This window comes from Protomyctophum parallelum, assembly GCF_964188405.1.
Source record: "Protomyctophum parallelum genome assembly, chromosome: 14".
Taxonomy (NCBI): Eukaryota; Metazoa; Chordata; class Actinopteri; order Myctophiformes; family Myctophidae; genus Protomyctophum; species Protomyctophum parallelum.
Window position 1 is genome coordinate 25,625,471 of NC_139709.1, and position 14,105 is coordinate 25,639,575.

The window sequence follows — 14,105 nt, forward strand, 5'->3', positions numbered from 1 at the left end:
TAAAAAAGAGAGAAAAAAATCACTACAATTTAGGTAGACCTTGAAAACGTAATATGGAAATATTACATGTCAGAGCATTAGAGAAGGCTATGGACCAGAGCTAGTTATCATTGCCATTTATCAATGTTGTACAGGTGATTAGTCTATGCAAGACTGGCCAGACAAATATCATTGTGTATAGTTATAATAGTGGTGCTCTTTGAACCGCAGGTGACCCTACTCTTTGTCATCATCATATATGGTATATGCTCTTATTTTGGTACCTGCTCTCACCTTTTTTTGTAATCTTTTTTCTAGATTATTTTGGGGGGTAAGGGATACGCACTGCGCTGCAGCCTTAGGATGGTTTAGAAAACCATGGGAATCTCATATTTTCTCCAAATTTAGTTCATGTAATTGATGTTATTTTAAACATTTACTGTCCTCCCCTCAGACGCAGCACAAGGTGGAGGGTAGATTCTTTCTGGATGTTGTAGTCAGACAGGGTGCGGCCATCTTCTAACTGCTTGCCAGCAAAGATCAGTCTCTGCTGATCAGGGGGAATGCCTTCCTTGTCCTGGATTTTGGCCTTGACATTCTCAATGTTATCACTTGGCTCAACCTCCAGGGTGATGGTCTTGCCAGTCAGAGTCTTGACAAAGATCTGCATTCCACCCCTCAGACGCAGTACAAGGTGGAGGGTAGATTCTTTCTGGATGTTGTAGTCAGACAAGGTGCGGCCATCTTCTAACTGCTTGCCAGCAAAGATCAGTCTCTGCTGATCAGGGGGAATGCCTTCCTTGTCCTGGATTTTGGCCTTGACATTCTCAATGTTATCACTTGGCTCAACCTCCAGGGTGATGGTCTTGCCAGTCAGAGTCTTGACAAAGATCTGCATTCCACCCCTCAGACGCAGTACAAGGTGGAGGGTAGATTCTTTCTGGATGTTGTAGTCAGACAAGGTGCGGCCATCTTCTAACTGCTTGCCAGCAAAGATCAGTCTCTGCTGATCAGGGGGAATTCCCTCCTTGTCCTGGATTTTGGCCTTGACATTCTCAATGTTATCACTTGGCTCAACCTCCAGGGTGATGGTCTTGCCAGTCAGAGTCTTGACAAAGATCTGCATTCCACCCCTCAGACGCAGTACAAGGTGGAGGGTGGACTCCTTCTGGATGTTGTAGTCAGACAGGGTGCGGCCGTCTTCCAGCTGTTTGCCAGCAAAGATCAGTCTCTGCTGATCAGGGGGAATGCCTTCCTTGTCCTGGATTTTGGCCTTGACATTCTCAATGTTGTCACTCGGCTCAACTTCCAGGGTGATGGTCTTGCCAGTCAGGGTCTTCACAAAAATCTGCATGTTTGTACAATTTGAGTCGTGAGTCTGCTAATTATGCAATACTATCAATCTAAACTTACTGATATGATTCTCTTAAGATGATCTAAACAATCTCAAACTGCACTTTACAAGCTGGTGAGATTAACTGTCATCTCTCTCTTTTATGTTGAAGGAGATGTCACAGTTCCGACATCACTTCTGACCTCATAATGTGAATGTCTCCAAAATTAGAAATTCTAGTGTACCTATTGCAGTGCTGTTATCAGAGTACTTGGAGCCCACACTGTATGACATCAGTCTACAGCCCTACGATGTCAGTACTGTGGCATCAGGCATCTCCATATTATTTGGGCAAATACAAATTATTGTATTGCCCCCGCTACCACCCTTCCACCCTCCATATATGGAGCTGACCTGTTCTGACATTCCATATGTTGATCTGACCTCATCAAACCCTGTACACTCAGACACACTCCATACTGTATATGGCCAGTACAGAATTCATTCCATATGTTGATCTGACCCCCCATTCCAAAGCGCTGGCGCTCGCCCAGCAGTCCACACAACACACACACACACACACACACACACACACACACACACACACACACACACACACACACACACACACACACACACACACACGGACAGAGTGCATAACATACTTGCTGCAATGCCGCCATGACTGTCTCTTTATCAAAAAGAGTCACATTTTATGAACTGAGCTATTTAGTTTTTCCACAAAAAATCGGCAGACAATGACATGAGAGAGAGCCTCTGAAAATATGGTAATATTGAGGGGTCCCTTTGATCAGGTGTAGCCCCAGGGCCCCTTTATTTTTAATCCAGCCCCGATCAGAGCATCTTTTTTTCTGGCAACTTTTAAAAGTTTGACAATAGCTATTAACTTTTTGAGAAAACACTATACTTTTCACTATACTATTCTCTAAAGTGCCAAGCAGATGGGCAGATTTTACTCTGAAAAGCCCTGCCTTCCATTTCCCCCCAAAACTGGGAGGTATAATGTTCCATTACTACCTCGTGCTAATAAATCTAATCTGTCTTTAGAAGTGTTAATATTCCAAACAAGATGCATGCAGTAGTCAGAAATTAGGACAGAACATCGGCATTCTGATCAAAACCATGGAGAGTGCCGTATATTTGGAGAGAATAGCAAGTTCTGTCGGCCAGTAAACAAGGAAGTGAACCGCTGCATGCGCAATTGAACACATAAAGTGGGTTAATATGGATGGACAATTGGGCATACACCAAATTTGTTTTACATTGTCAATGACCATTGCCAAGTTGCCAACAGTGTGTTCAGATGTGGTGTAACCTTTATTTAATTAGTTTGTTTGTGCCTAATTACTGCTGATTAGGAGTGCTATCTTGAAGTGAAAATGGACTCATACATTATTAACATGTTCTTCAATTAATGGGGGGCATGCCAGCCGCTCTCCAGACCTGCCCATGCCTGTCATGTCTTAATCCCCACTTTCAATTGAGCTCCAAACTCACAATGCTTTGATGGCAATATAATGGTATATAAATCATGCTTTAGTCAGACTCACATGTCTTAGGCAGCCAGGAGGTCCCTGCCTGGGCATAGGCCGTGTTGGGACCCATGAAAAAGTGCTTAGAAAATGAGTTTCGTTCCCATGTCATGCGAACTACTCATTCAATGCATTTTTTCATAGACAATACCCTTCTAGACTTTGGGTTAAAAGTTCTACTCATAATATCCTGCAGTATTTTGTCACAAGCCATAAATGTATAAACAGTGTAGGCCTATAACCAAAAAACGAAAATCTCGTGCTGCTGTTTTTTCTCAAATGTCAAATGCATATACTTAACATCTGAAACAAGTATTGGTGCCTTTAGTTTACTCATATGAGAATTTAGATCATGTAATGTAGCATATTTCTTAAAGAATATGCTTCAACTTAAGTGTTTGCCACACAGTACAATGAAACCTACACAGTAAATTGTGCCAAGAGCTTATGTTTCATACATAGAAAATGTCTCAACCTACTGTGTAATGAAAGGTAGAAAAGAAAATCAGGGCACCTTGGACCAAAATGGCAGAAAATCTATCCAAATGTTACTACGCCCCCTAAATTGCAATAATGCAAAAAATGCACAAGACTAAAAATGTAAGTACTAGAGGTCAGAATGATTACAACATAATTGTATGAAACATTTATTTATTTACAAGTACCGCAAAGTGTCACAGCATCTGTCATTTGTACATCCACCCCCCCCCCCCTGCCAAGGAAATATATGAAAATACAAAATAGCATACAAATGCATCACAATAAAAACCTTCTGTTGGCTGTGTAAGTAGTCTGTGCTGTTTGCATTTATGCATTGCATTTAAATGGATGTAGGTAGTGTGGCAATTCTTTAACATCTTAATAATTCTTGAACAAAACAAGTAGTAGGCCTACATGGTAACATGTTGGGTTACTCATCCCTATCACTTTCATCAGAGTCATCATCCCATGTACCTCTTTCTTCTGTTTCTTTTGACACATTTTCACATAAATCAGTGCAAGACAGTTTTGCAGACATACATGAACATCTTTCAGTCTCACATTTGCTTTTTTTTTTACAATTACAGTGGACTACCTGCAACACACTATCAGGGGCAGGATTTCTAGTCATCCATGTTACTGTTAACTCCCCATCCTCCATGCCCCATCCACTGCCAATGGGTGAAGGAGCACACATCCTACTAGTCAGAGAACGTCTCATCACTGCTGCTTGGTAGTTTGCCCTTTTGCAATGTTGGTGGAGAGCATCACTTGTTGGGGGAATGGACAGTTCTGGCAAAGCTGATGATGCCGTACAGAATTATTTGTACCTTGCATCCTTCACGTTTTTGGCAGATGATTGGCCATACAGGTGGCACACATATTTGCTCAGTGTGTTTGAAAGTTGACTGGTCAAGGTTAAAACTGCTGCAAAGATGAACCTGCTTGGCTTACCTCGGTTGACTCAATGAATGCCAAAGAGGTAACCTAAAAGTTCCTCAGACAGATTGAGGCGCAGCTTCATCAGTGTAAGCAGAAGTCTCTGAGTATCACTAAGTGACTGTTTTGCAGGAGGTGGTAAACTTGGTGACACAAAATTGAACAACAACATGAAAGTCCTGTGAAGAATTTCATTTTGCTGTCATCAAATTCTGAAGGATCAAGAGTACGATGTTTCAACTCACTTTCTAATTTGTTGACTTTATCCCTAAGTGATTGACATTCAGCATTTAAAGATTTAATCTGTTCATGTAATGAGGCAATGTCATTTTGTGTTTCCTCTGTCTGGACCCCAATGCCTGGGACTTCAACAACAGTCTGTACCTCTGCTGTACTTCGATCAGTGATGGAGGTGAAACCAAATAACCTTGGCACGTAGTCAGGATGTAGAGGATCATCACTCTTTTTCCCTTAAATAACAAAAACAAAAAAAACATTTACTAGAAATATGATATTAATTTGTTTACATATATGGGGTGTTTTCACATATGTCCTGTTTCAGACATCAGCCTCAAAACAAACTCATCCGGGATGGGGCTGCCAAATCATTGTGAGATATTTTTTTTACATTAACCACTGGAACAATAGCATCCCTATTCTGGAGGGAACATTTGCAGAAAATAGCAGATCTACAAGCTCACAACATTGTGAGCTTGTAGACCGGCTATTTTGGCAAATAAGTTTGGTGTAGAGCAGGGGTAGGCAGCTTTAACCACGGGTGCCAAGGGTGACCACTGGCAATGCCAGTGTCTCACTCTAATGCCAGTCTGGCATTAGAGTAAGAGAGGATTAGCCTGCATGTCTGTAACTGAGTGTACAAATGGAACCAATGGACCCTAAATGGACCCTTCTTAGGCCTTAAGCCTACAGGTCTGTGAGAGTGGAACCAAATGGACCTTACAGGTCTGTAACTCTGAGAGATGGAACCAAGGACAAGTCTTTCCACGGAGTCTGTGTGTGTAGAAACACGTAACAACATGCTGATGAGTGATTACTCTTGACCAGATCTCTTTCAGGGGAATGGACTATGTTAATCCACTTTTTGGTCCACAAGAAGAGAACTCCGTTAGGTTCGTTTAAAACGGGACATTGTGTGAAAAGGCCCTTTTACATTGAACGTATGGTTTTACATACCTGACACAAAGTAAAAGTGGCAAATCCATGTCGGTGTCTGGAGTAGCCAGAAGTGCAGCGATGCATTTACTTCTTTTTTCTTTACATTTCGGCAGTCTGTAAAAGGATAGCTCCGAGTTCTTTTTTAATCTGTTTGTACAGTCAATCGCACAACAGCTCTTTCCCATTTTTTTGCGCGGTGTTTAGAGTGAATGAAAACAAACAGCGCCGCAACAGTGACTGTCAGTGAGTTGCTATGGACAACAAAAACTTCCGCATACGATGACGTCATGCGCATACTCAAGGGAATAAAGCTGCTATGCGATTGGTCCACGTGACCAAAACCACACCACTCCCCTTGCACATATTAGTACGCCTTGTAAGAAAAAACGTCTGGAACGTCTTATCTTCAATTGACGGACAAGCTTTGAACTAAGAGGAAAAGAGGATGAATGGCTGACTTTATAATCTTGTTAGGTTTTCCATTTTTGAGTTGTATAGGGACTGAAAAGAACAGCAAATCCTGGACCTGGACCAATGAAATGAACAGCAGCAATCCCCCTACACAATTCAGCAAACAATCAATGTAGCAAACAAACTTGTGTGTGTGTGTGTGTGTGTGTGTGTGTGTGTGTGTGTGTGTGTGTGTGTGTGTGTGTGTGTGTGTGTGTGTGTGTAAGCAACACATTCTCCCTCTGGTCGTGCTATAGTGACAATTTAGGGCAAAGGCACCTGCACTGTCGCTTCTCGATGTTCCCTTTAGCACTCCCAAATTGTAATAGGTTGACGCATGTGGTATAAAATAAGCTAGGCACGGTGTCAGAAGCAGATTTGAGCCCTGTGTGGCACCACCCAGTATAGCGTTAGTCAAGTGAGTGCCTGTGCCGAGCGGTGCGACCCATTAACATTTCAACAGCGCAATTTGGGTTGCATACCAATGGGGTTGAAATTGTAAACTTGTCAACATGCAATGTGACACGAGAGACCCGTTTTGTCAACATCTGTTGCAGGGGAGTCCTGTCGCATTAAATGGGTGCCACATCGTCAGATTTGGACCAACTCATCACCCATTTGACACTGTGTGCGTGTGTGTGTGTGGTAGACTACTTTCTTGCAAGAAGAGTGCCTTGGATTCTATCTCCATTTTCCGACTTTCTCACCGTTTCTGTCCCCGCTGTTGAATCCTGTGCCTGCTGAAGGCAATTTCTCCCATCTTCTGTTTGAAGGTTGTCTGAATGTAATTTCCACTAACAAAGACAACGTTGACATTTCCTGTTGCAGCCCTGAGTTCTCACCCTCTAACAAGCCTGGCTTGTTGTTTTGCTGTATAGTACATACACCTTCAGGTTCAGGACTGATAGCAGGACAGAGCTGGCCCTGCAGCCACCAAGAACGAGGCGTGCGTGTGTGCGTGCGAGAGAAGAGGCAGGTAATGTAATGGCAGCCTAGGACATGTACATAGGTTGGTTGTAAGAGGCTTCCAACAACTCGGGATGCCAAAAAAAGAAGATAAACGGTTTTCAAAATTCAGTGCAATCTCTTCTACTATCGGTAGCCGCCAAATATGGCGAAGACGTTGTAACTTGTACCCCTGAAGGGTGTGTGGTTATTTTACCGGGATTTGCTGATTGCATTCTATACAGCACCTTGTAAATATTTGTGTCCTTGTATTATATCTCTTATGTGGACATAAATAAATTATTAAAGTAAGTGTGTGTGTGTGTGTGTGTGTGTGTGTGTGTGTGTGTGTGTGTGTGTGTGTGTGTGTGTGTGTGTGTGTGTGTGTGTGTGTGTGTGTGTGTGTGTGTGTGTGTGTGTGTGTGTGTGTGTGTGTGTGTGTGTGTGTGTGGCAGGTAACGTAGTGTATCCATGCGTCTACTTGTGCACACCGTGGCATCCATGACTGCACTGCCTGCACTACTATACCCGGATACCGTGGAATCCCTGTAATCCCTGTGTTGCCAAATGTCTAATTGGGCCAATGTAATCCAATCAGCACTGACAGTAAATGCACCGGCCAAGATTGGTGAGGCCTCAGCAGGGAGCTGCAGGTATCGATTGTCTGGTTAAATCAACTGCCCTCGTTTTCTCGGCCTCTCCCATTGATTACACAGAAGTAGATAGGACAAGAGCACAGCAGAGGACAAATGAGCCAGGCTAGATTGTGTGTCTGTGTGTTATCAGGCGTTGGCGGTGGTGGTCGGAGGTGGGTCGGGTATAGGAATGAAGATGGAGGAGTGAAGCTCGGGTATGGGAGAAAGGAAGATGGAGCTGAAAATGAGGGAAGGAGAAGAGAAACGGAGGGCAGTAAGCAGGCTACATGGAATGACCCTCAGCCTCCATTTCTCCTTTGTCATATTGTTTGTTTTTAGTGAGTTTAGTTTGGAAGTATTTTACCCGCAGGTGTTTGTGTGCATGTCTGTGCCTGTGTTTAAATGAGGACAAGTCTCATCCCCAGGTCTCCTGGGTGACACTCCAGGGTGACTGAAAGCCATCACTGTCTGGCGTCACTGTAGTTTCTATAGACCCAGGTCCCAGCATTTTTCTTTCTCTCTTTTCTTGTTCTGGCTCACTGTGGACTTCTAACTGTCTTTTTCTTCCACTGCCATCACAGTCTCAGCATCTCTCTTTTTTTCTTTCTTTTTTTTCTTTCTCAATTCATCTTCATTTTTCTATCTTTTCTCATTCTTCTTTTCTGGATCCAACAGCTCACACCTTGAGATCCATGGTTTGCCTCCTCAGTTTGAGAATGTCAAGACCTGAAAGGACTGCTGTCATCCCCATTTCAAAATAATAAAAACAAGGTATAAGACTTAAAAGAAAAACACACTGGGATTTAATTTCCCGGTTAGGCAGAGGGAGATTAAATAGAAAGATGTTGTTTTGCAGTGGCTGTCTTTAAAGAGGAGAACTGCTGTTGGTGTGTATGAGTGACAATTCCCAGCAGAAGGGAAATGGAATGCTTGTTAGAAGCAGGAGGTTGACTAATAAGGGATTTCGGCTGATGAACAATAGATGAATGACGTATGTAGGACACACACGATACAGCCTGAAGGGGAAGCAGAAAAGGGGATGAAGAGAGAGAAGGAAAGAAAAGACGAATGAGTGAAGAAATCAGTTTTTTTCCCCTATTTAATTTCAGAATGGAAAGGATTTTTTGAAATTCAAAATACCCAATCCGGGCTTCAGTAATTGAGCTTCGTTCTTCTGTCGGTTTTTCAGCTTAGGCACATTACAAAATATAAATTGGTACCCGCTTGCTTGTTTGCGGATATCATGTTTTAATCATATATGCTTAGCTGTTTTCAAATTGGAAAATTATACCTTCCATGCTGTCGGAGGGAAAGGAACATAATACTGATTTATGATAATTTAATAGATCTTTTTTTTTAAAGATTTGTATTGGTTTATTTATTACTGATGGGTCAGAATATACGAGACAGCAATCGCCACTAACAAGGAGCATAATTATGGTCTTAACTGACTGAGACACCAGGCAACCCAATAATTGAATTTCTAATCTTCTACCTATTGTAGCACTGCTGTCAGTTGTAGGATTTGCATGTCCAACAAAGTGAGCCTTTCAGCTGATTTGCGTAGCCACATGTGCAGCCTGATGAATCTTGCCTACGGTTCCACTTCACTGTGCAAAGTGTGCATGTGGAATCATGAAGCCTATTCAACGCATACAATATGCATGATATCTGTACCATGAACTAGACTAGATTTCATGAAAAACTTCTGAAATAAATATTTTCACGAATTTTCAAAAATAGCAGACCTACAAGCTCGTAGCGCGCCACTCGGTGGCGCGCTATGAGCTTGTAGATCTGCTATTTTTCAATAGATAAATTATAACATAATGTTTAAAACACCAAAAGGGGTTCCCGCCCAAAATGGGTTAAGTGAGTGGTGCAACAGTGCCCCCTGTTTGTACCCTAAACATAGGGACGGACGGACATAGGGATGGACATATAGAAGATAGATTATATAGATTGCTGTTCCTTGGAGTGGTTGCACTACTCAAAAAGCCTGCCCTACTTATATTAACAGAATATGCATGTATACTGTTTACAAGCAGTTTCTACAGACAATGCTGAATGGTTAATATAAATTGATACGTTGTATTGTCAATCTGCTTGTGTACAATCTGAATGAAAGAGATGATGACGCATGCTCGCGTTATGACAGCAATTGCACCGTTTTTATGCAAGATGTGACCTTAACTGTGGATTCCAGTACAACCAATGGAGCAAGGTTGTGCTTCCAATTCAACAAATAGAATTTGTAAATAATATATTACACATGGAGATTGAACCTTTTTAGACACCGAGACTTCCAACACATTCATTCCTTAGAGGCAGTGAATAATAAATATTGTACCAGATAATGTATTGAGATTTAAATAGACATATATATGTAAGATAGATATGCAGGACCAACATACATTGAGGACTTTAAAGTGGGAGGCAACTCCGAGCTCACATATAGTATAATGAGGATTTTTATACTGAAGCGCAAGCTTACTGACAGCATGCAGCTGTACATCAAAAGAATGTCAATCCAGTGAAGTGAGGCGAAAACAAATCTAACGTTGGTGACTCTCTCTTTTTACTTTGGTAAAACACCCTTTTAAGTATAGCATTATAGTGTGTATGTTTGATTTGTTGTCTGGATGTGTGTGTGTGTGTGTGTGTTTGTGTGTGTGTGTGTGTGTGTGTGTGTGTGTGTGTGTTTGTGTGTGTGTGTGTGTGTGTGTGTGTGTGTGTGTGTGTGTGTGTGTGTGTGTGCATATGTACGTGGGCGCGGGTGTGCATGCATGCGTGCCAGAAAATGGCCGTAACTTTTATCATCTTGGCTCTTGCAACTGCTGCTATTCTGTGTAGAGTTACAAATGATTTGTTGTGCATATACAGAGGCTATGGACGCCAGGCCATCACAATAGTGAATTCTTATGGCCTCCACTGTAGCATACTCTTCCATAGAAAATAATTCAAATATGAATTAATTCAAATAAGTCCTGGATTGTTTAAGGACCAACATACGCAGTATTCCATTTAAAAGGGACCGAAATGTCAAAAGAAACATCACACTCGTGTGTGAGGGACACCTGGTAATCTTTGCTTAAAGTGCTCTCTAAACATAGACTTGGTTGCCATGGTAAATGGTGTGTTTATCCAAGGCGCTTTACAGAGATTGTGCATTACATTCACCCATTCACACACACATTCACACACCGATGCTGGAGGAAACCATGCAAGGCACCAACCTGCACATCGGGAGCAATTAGGTGTTCAGTGTCTTGCTCAAGGACACTTCGACACTAACTCTGGAGGAGCTCAGGTTTGAACTGGGAACCGTCAACCGTGAGGTTCCCATCCGGTCACTCTACCCCTGAGCCACTGCCGCCCCAAAACGGCATTTGACGTAATTCAGAAAGCCAGAGGTTGGAGTAGCTAGCGCTCCTCAAAAAATAAAGTAAAGTAGTGGCTGTTAGCAGAGTCAGCAGATGGCTGGCCCATTCGCACTTGTCTCTCATCATTTATGTAAGATTGCACTGCGAGGCAGTTTTCCTGTATTTATGTTGAGGTTAGTTCCATCTGTGTTGAATGAAAATAACCTGTCTTTTAACAAGTCTCTCTCATCTACCTTCTTCTGAGAAATGCCCCAGATGAAAAGACAAAGACACACATTAAATAGTAATAATGCTACCTGATTCAACTCTAGGGCCCAAACCGATTTATACTGTTACATTATTTTTACCACTTGTTGCATAATAGTTTAATTAAGCAATATTACACGAGAGGGTGTGGGTTAACATGATTATTGCCACGACAGTGATGCAGTCTGGAATGAGACGAAGTCGAGTTCCGCAAGCATCACTGAAGTGGCAATAATCACGAGAAAGCCATTTCACTTTGAAACCGAGACCCAGGAAGTGAATAATCGCTATGTAACGGGTGCCGCAAATGTTATTTAATTCACCCAAAACAATCAAGCTTGTTTTTAGCCAAAAAGAAGAATCCGAGATATTATGCCAGCGGAATTTTCATATTCATTTACGTTTTTTTTATTATTATTTTTTATCGCACCGCAATGTTATGAGCGCGTACAGAACACAGTTGTGAACCGTAATCAATTGATATTAAAAAGGTCATCAGGGCGTTTGGACCGGGAGGTGTGAAAAGTCGATGCCGGCACACGAGTACGTTAAAAATCCCCCAAAATACAGCAACAGTTTAAAATCATCTGTTGTCTAAAGTATATGCTTTCTATGAAAAGCGAATAGTCAATCAAATAGAACATGGTTGACAAACCTTTTAGGCCACGCAACCCCTTCCTGACGGGTTGATATCTCAACAAGGCAGATTTTCGATTTGCATTAAATTCTCTTGCCATGGGCTACACAAAGATAAGGATAAGGCGACGGGCGTACACAGTGTGTTTTCAAGTGATGAGTACCACAGACGAAAAACAGTCTAAGTCCAAATTTCATTCTGACCCCTCCACGAAAAGCCTCGTTGTCCTGAACCTGTATCTATCATTTATACATTATGGATCAATAGTGTGGACTTAGACTGTTTTTCGTCTGTGGCATTATATTGTGGATGGGACAAAAACATTTTTGACTGCCTGACAACCCAATTTGTTCTTTCAACAAAGAGGTCCTCAGCATTACACCAACCAAGTGTGAAGTCATTCCGATGAACTGTTCTCGAGAATAAGCGAAGGGCATACATACAGTACAGCAACAAAAAAGGACATCAGAGCAAGGCTAGGGAAGGCTAAGTGTTTTTGCAAGGCTCTATCCTATCTACAAGTCAAAGCAGTACAGCAGTGCAGTGCTCGAAATTTGCAACCGTTTTGGTCACAAATGTGCCTGAATTTTAATCTGTGCGACCTAAAAATATAATTGGGAGCACCAGTACCACTGCAAGTTTGCTGTGGTGTGACCAAAACGGTCTATTGTAGCAAAACAGGCACTCACTGACATCCAACTGCTCTCCCCTCTCTGAGCTGCACCAGCTCTTGATGCTAATCTAACAGCATGTCTTTTAATTAACTACTCATTGACACAACGGTAACTCACAATTGTGTGTCAGAAAGTAAATTATTTCAAGCGTTCAGAAACGATCCAAGTGTTGTGTCAGCTACAGAGAAAAAGTCTCGTTTAGAAGGAGGCAGACCCGCGTGTGTGTGCGTGCATGAGGAGAGAGAAGGAGAGAATACCAGCCCTTTTTATAATATTGTTTCTACATAGCATATTGATACTTTTACTTAATTAAAACATTTGAGACATGTTTCCACCACGGATTAGAAGCGAGTAGGCTTAGCTACAACCTATGCAATATGTAATGACAAGCATATATTATCCAAATAGGCTATAATGAAGGTGAAAAAAGAAGAAGCAGATGAGGCCTAACCTGACGCTGCCAGATGGGGACGGTATTGGGTAACCATGTTCCCCAACACAGCACTCATCTGGGATCTCTCAGGGAGTTGAGCTGACACAAATCCGTTCCGTACCGAAACCAATCAGCGTGAGCTAAGGGCGGGATATGTGCGAAACCGGATGTGAAGCTATATAGACACGTCAATATGATTGGTTGTGTTTGCACGCCCACACGGTGATAGACAGACGGTCCCATCCAATCATCTACCAAGTATCTTGAAAAAAAGGAACAGCCCCGTCATCGAATTTGCTTCCGCGATCCCAGATCCCAATAAGCTGTGAAACAAATTTGTGTAGCAAGCTTCTTGGATCTGGCAGCGTCAGGTTAGATGAGGCCGGGATCAGTGAGGAATGATGGATGGATGAGGGACAGAGAATCTGGACACTACATTTTAAATTATTTATTACATGCTCCTTAAATTAAAAGTAAAAAGATATATAATGCCTGTGCGGCCGTGCCTCATGATTGAGGCGGGGAGTGAAAGCAATAAGTAGCACCGGTGTGACCTCGTTATATTTTAACTCGCACCTTAATAAATGAAATAGCATAATATGTGACCTAATAGGTCGCACGCTGGAGCTCTGCACATGCGGGCGGCGGTGGCTCAGGGGTAGAGTGCCTGGATGGTAACCGTAAGGTTGCCAGTTCGAACCCGGGCTCCCCCAGAGTTACTGTCGAAGTGTCCTTGAGCAAGACACTGAACCCCTAATTGCTCCCGATGTGCTAGTTGGTGCCTTGCATGGTTTCCGCTGCCATCGGTGTATGAATGTGTGTGTGAATGGGTGAATGTAATGCACAATCTCTGTAAAGCGCCTTGGATAAAGGCGCTATATAAATGCACCATTTACCATTTACCATTTATGCCTGGTCACCATGGTAAAAGCACCTAGCATACCATCGTGCATTGATAGGCAGACACTCGAATCACGCCGCGGAGGGACGATTTGCCAGAGTTTATCCAGAGTCACCCAAGCAGACGAGGGGCCCAAGAGGGGGGGGGGGGGGGGGGCACTCCACAAGGGATTTGGATCTGCTAAATGCACACGTGTCCCCGAAGGTTAGCGCACGTTTGCATGCATGAGCTCTAGAATTACCACAGTTATCCAAGCAACTGAGGAGCGATCAAAGGAACCATTAACTGATTTAATGAGCCTTTCTCAGTTTCACTGTAGTACAAGCTGTTTGTACTTAAAC

At 42.6% G+C, this 14,105-nt stretch overlaps 1 protein-coding gene across 1 annotated transcript; it reads right to left on the reverse strand.

Moving 5' to 3' along the window:
* Positions 1-415: 415 nt before the first annotated feature.
* Positions 416-1,333, reverse strand: LOC310871203 (polyubiquitin-B; the record flags this gene model as incomplete). The annotated part of the gene is made up of 1 exon (XM_083782694.1): positions 416-1,333. The coding sequence occupies one exon, from the start codon at positions 1,331-1,333 to the stop codon at positions 416-418; it is 918 nt and encodes a 305-aa protein (XP_083638820.1).
* Between the last annotated feature and the right edge of the window lie 12,772 nt (positions 1,334-14,105).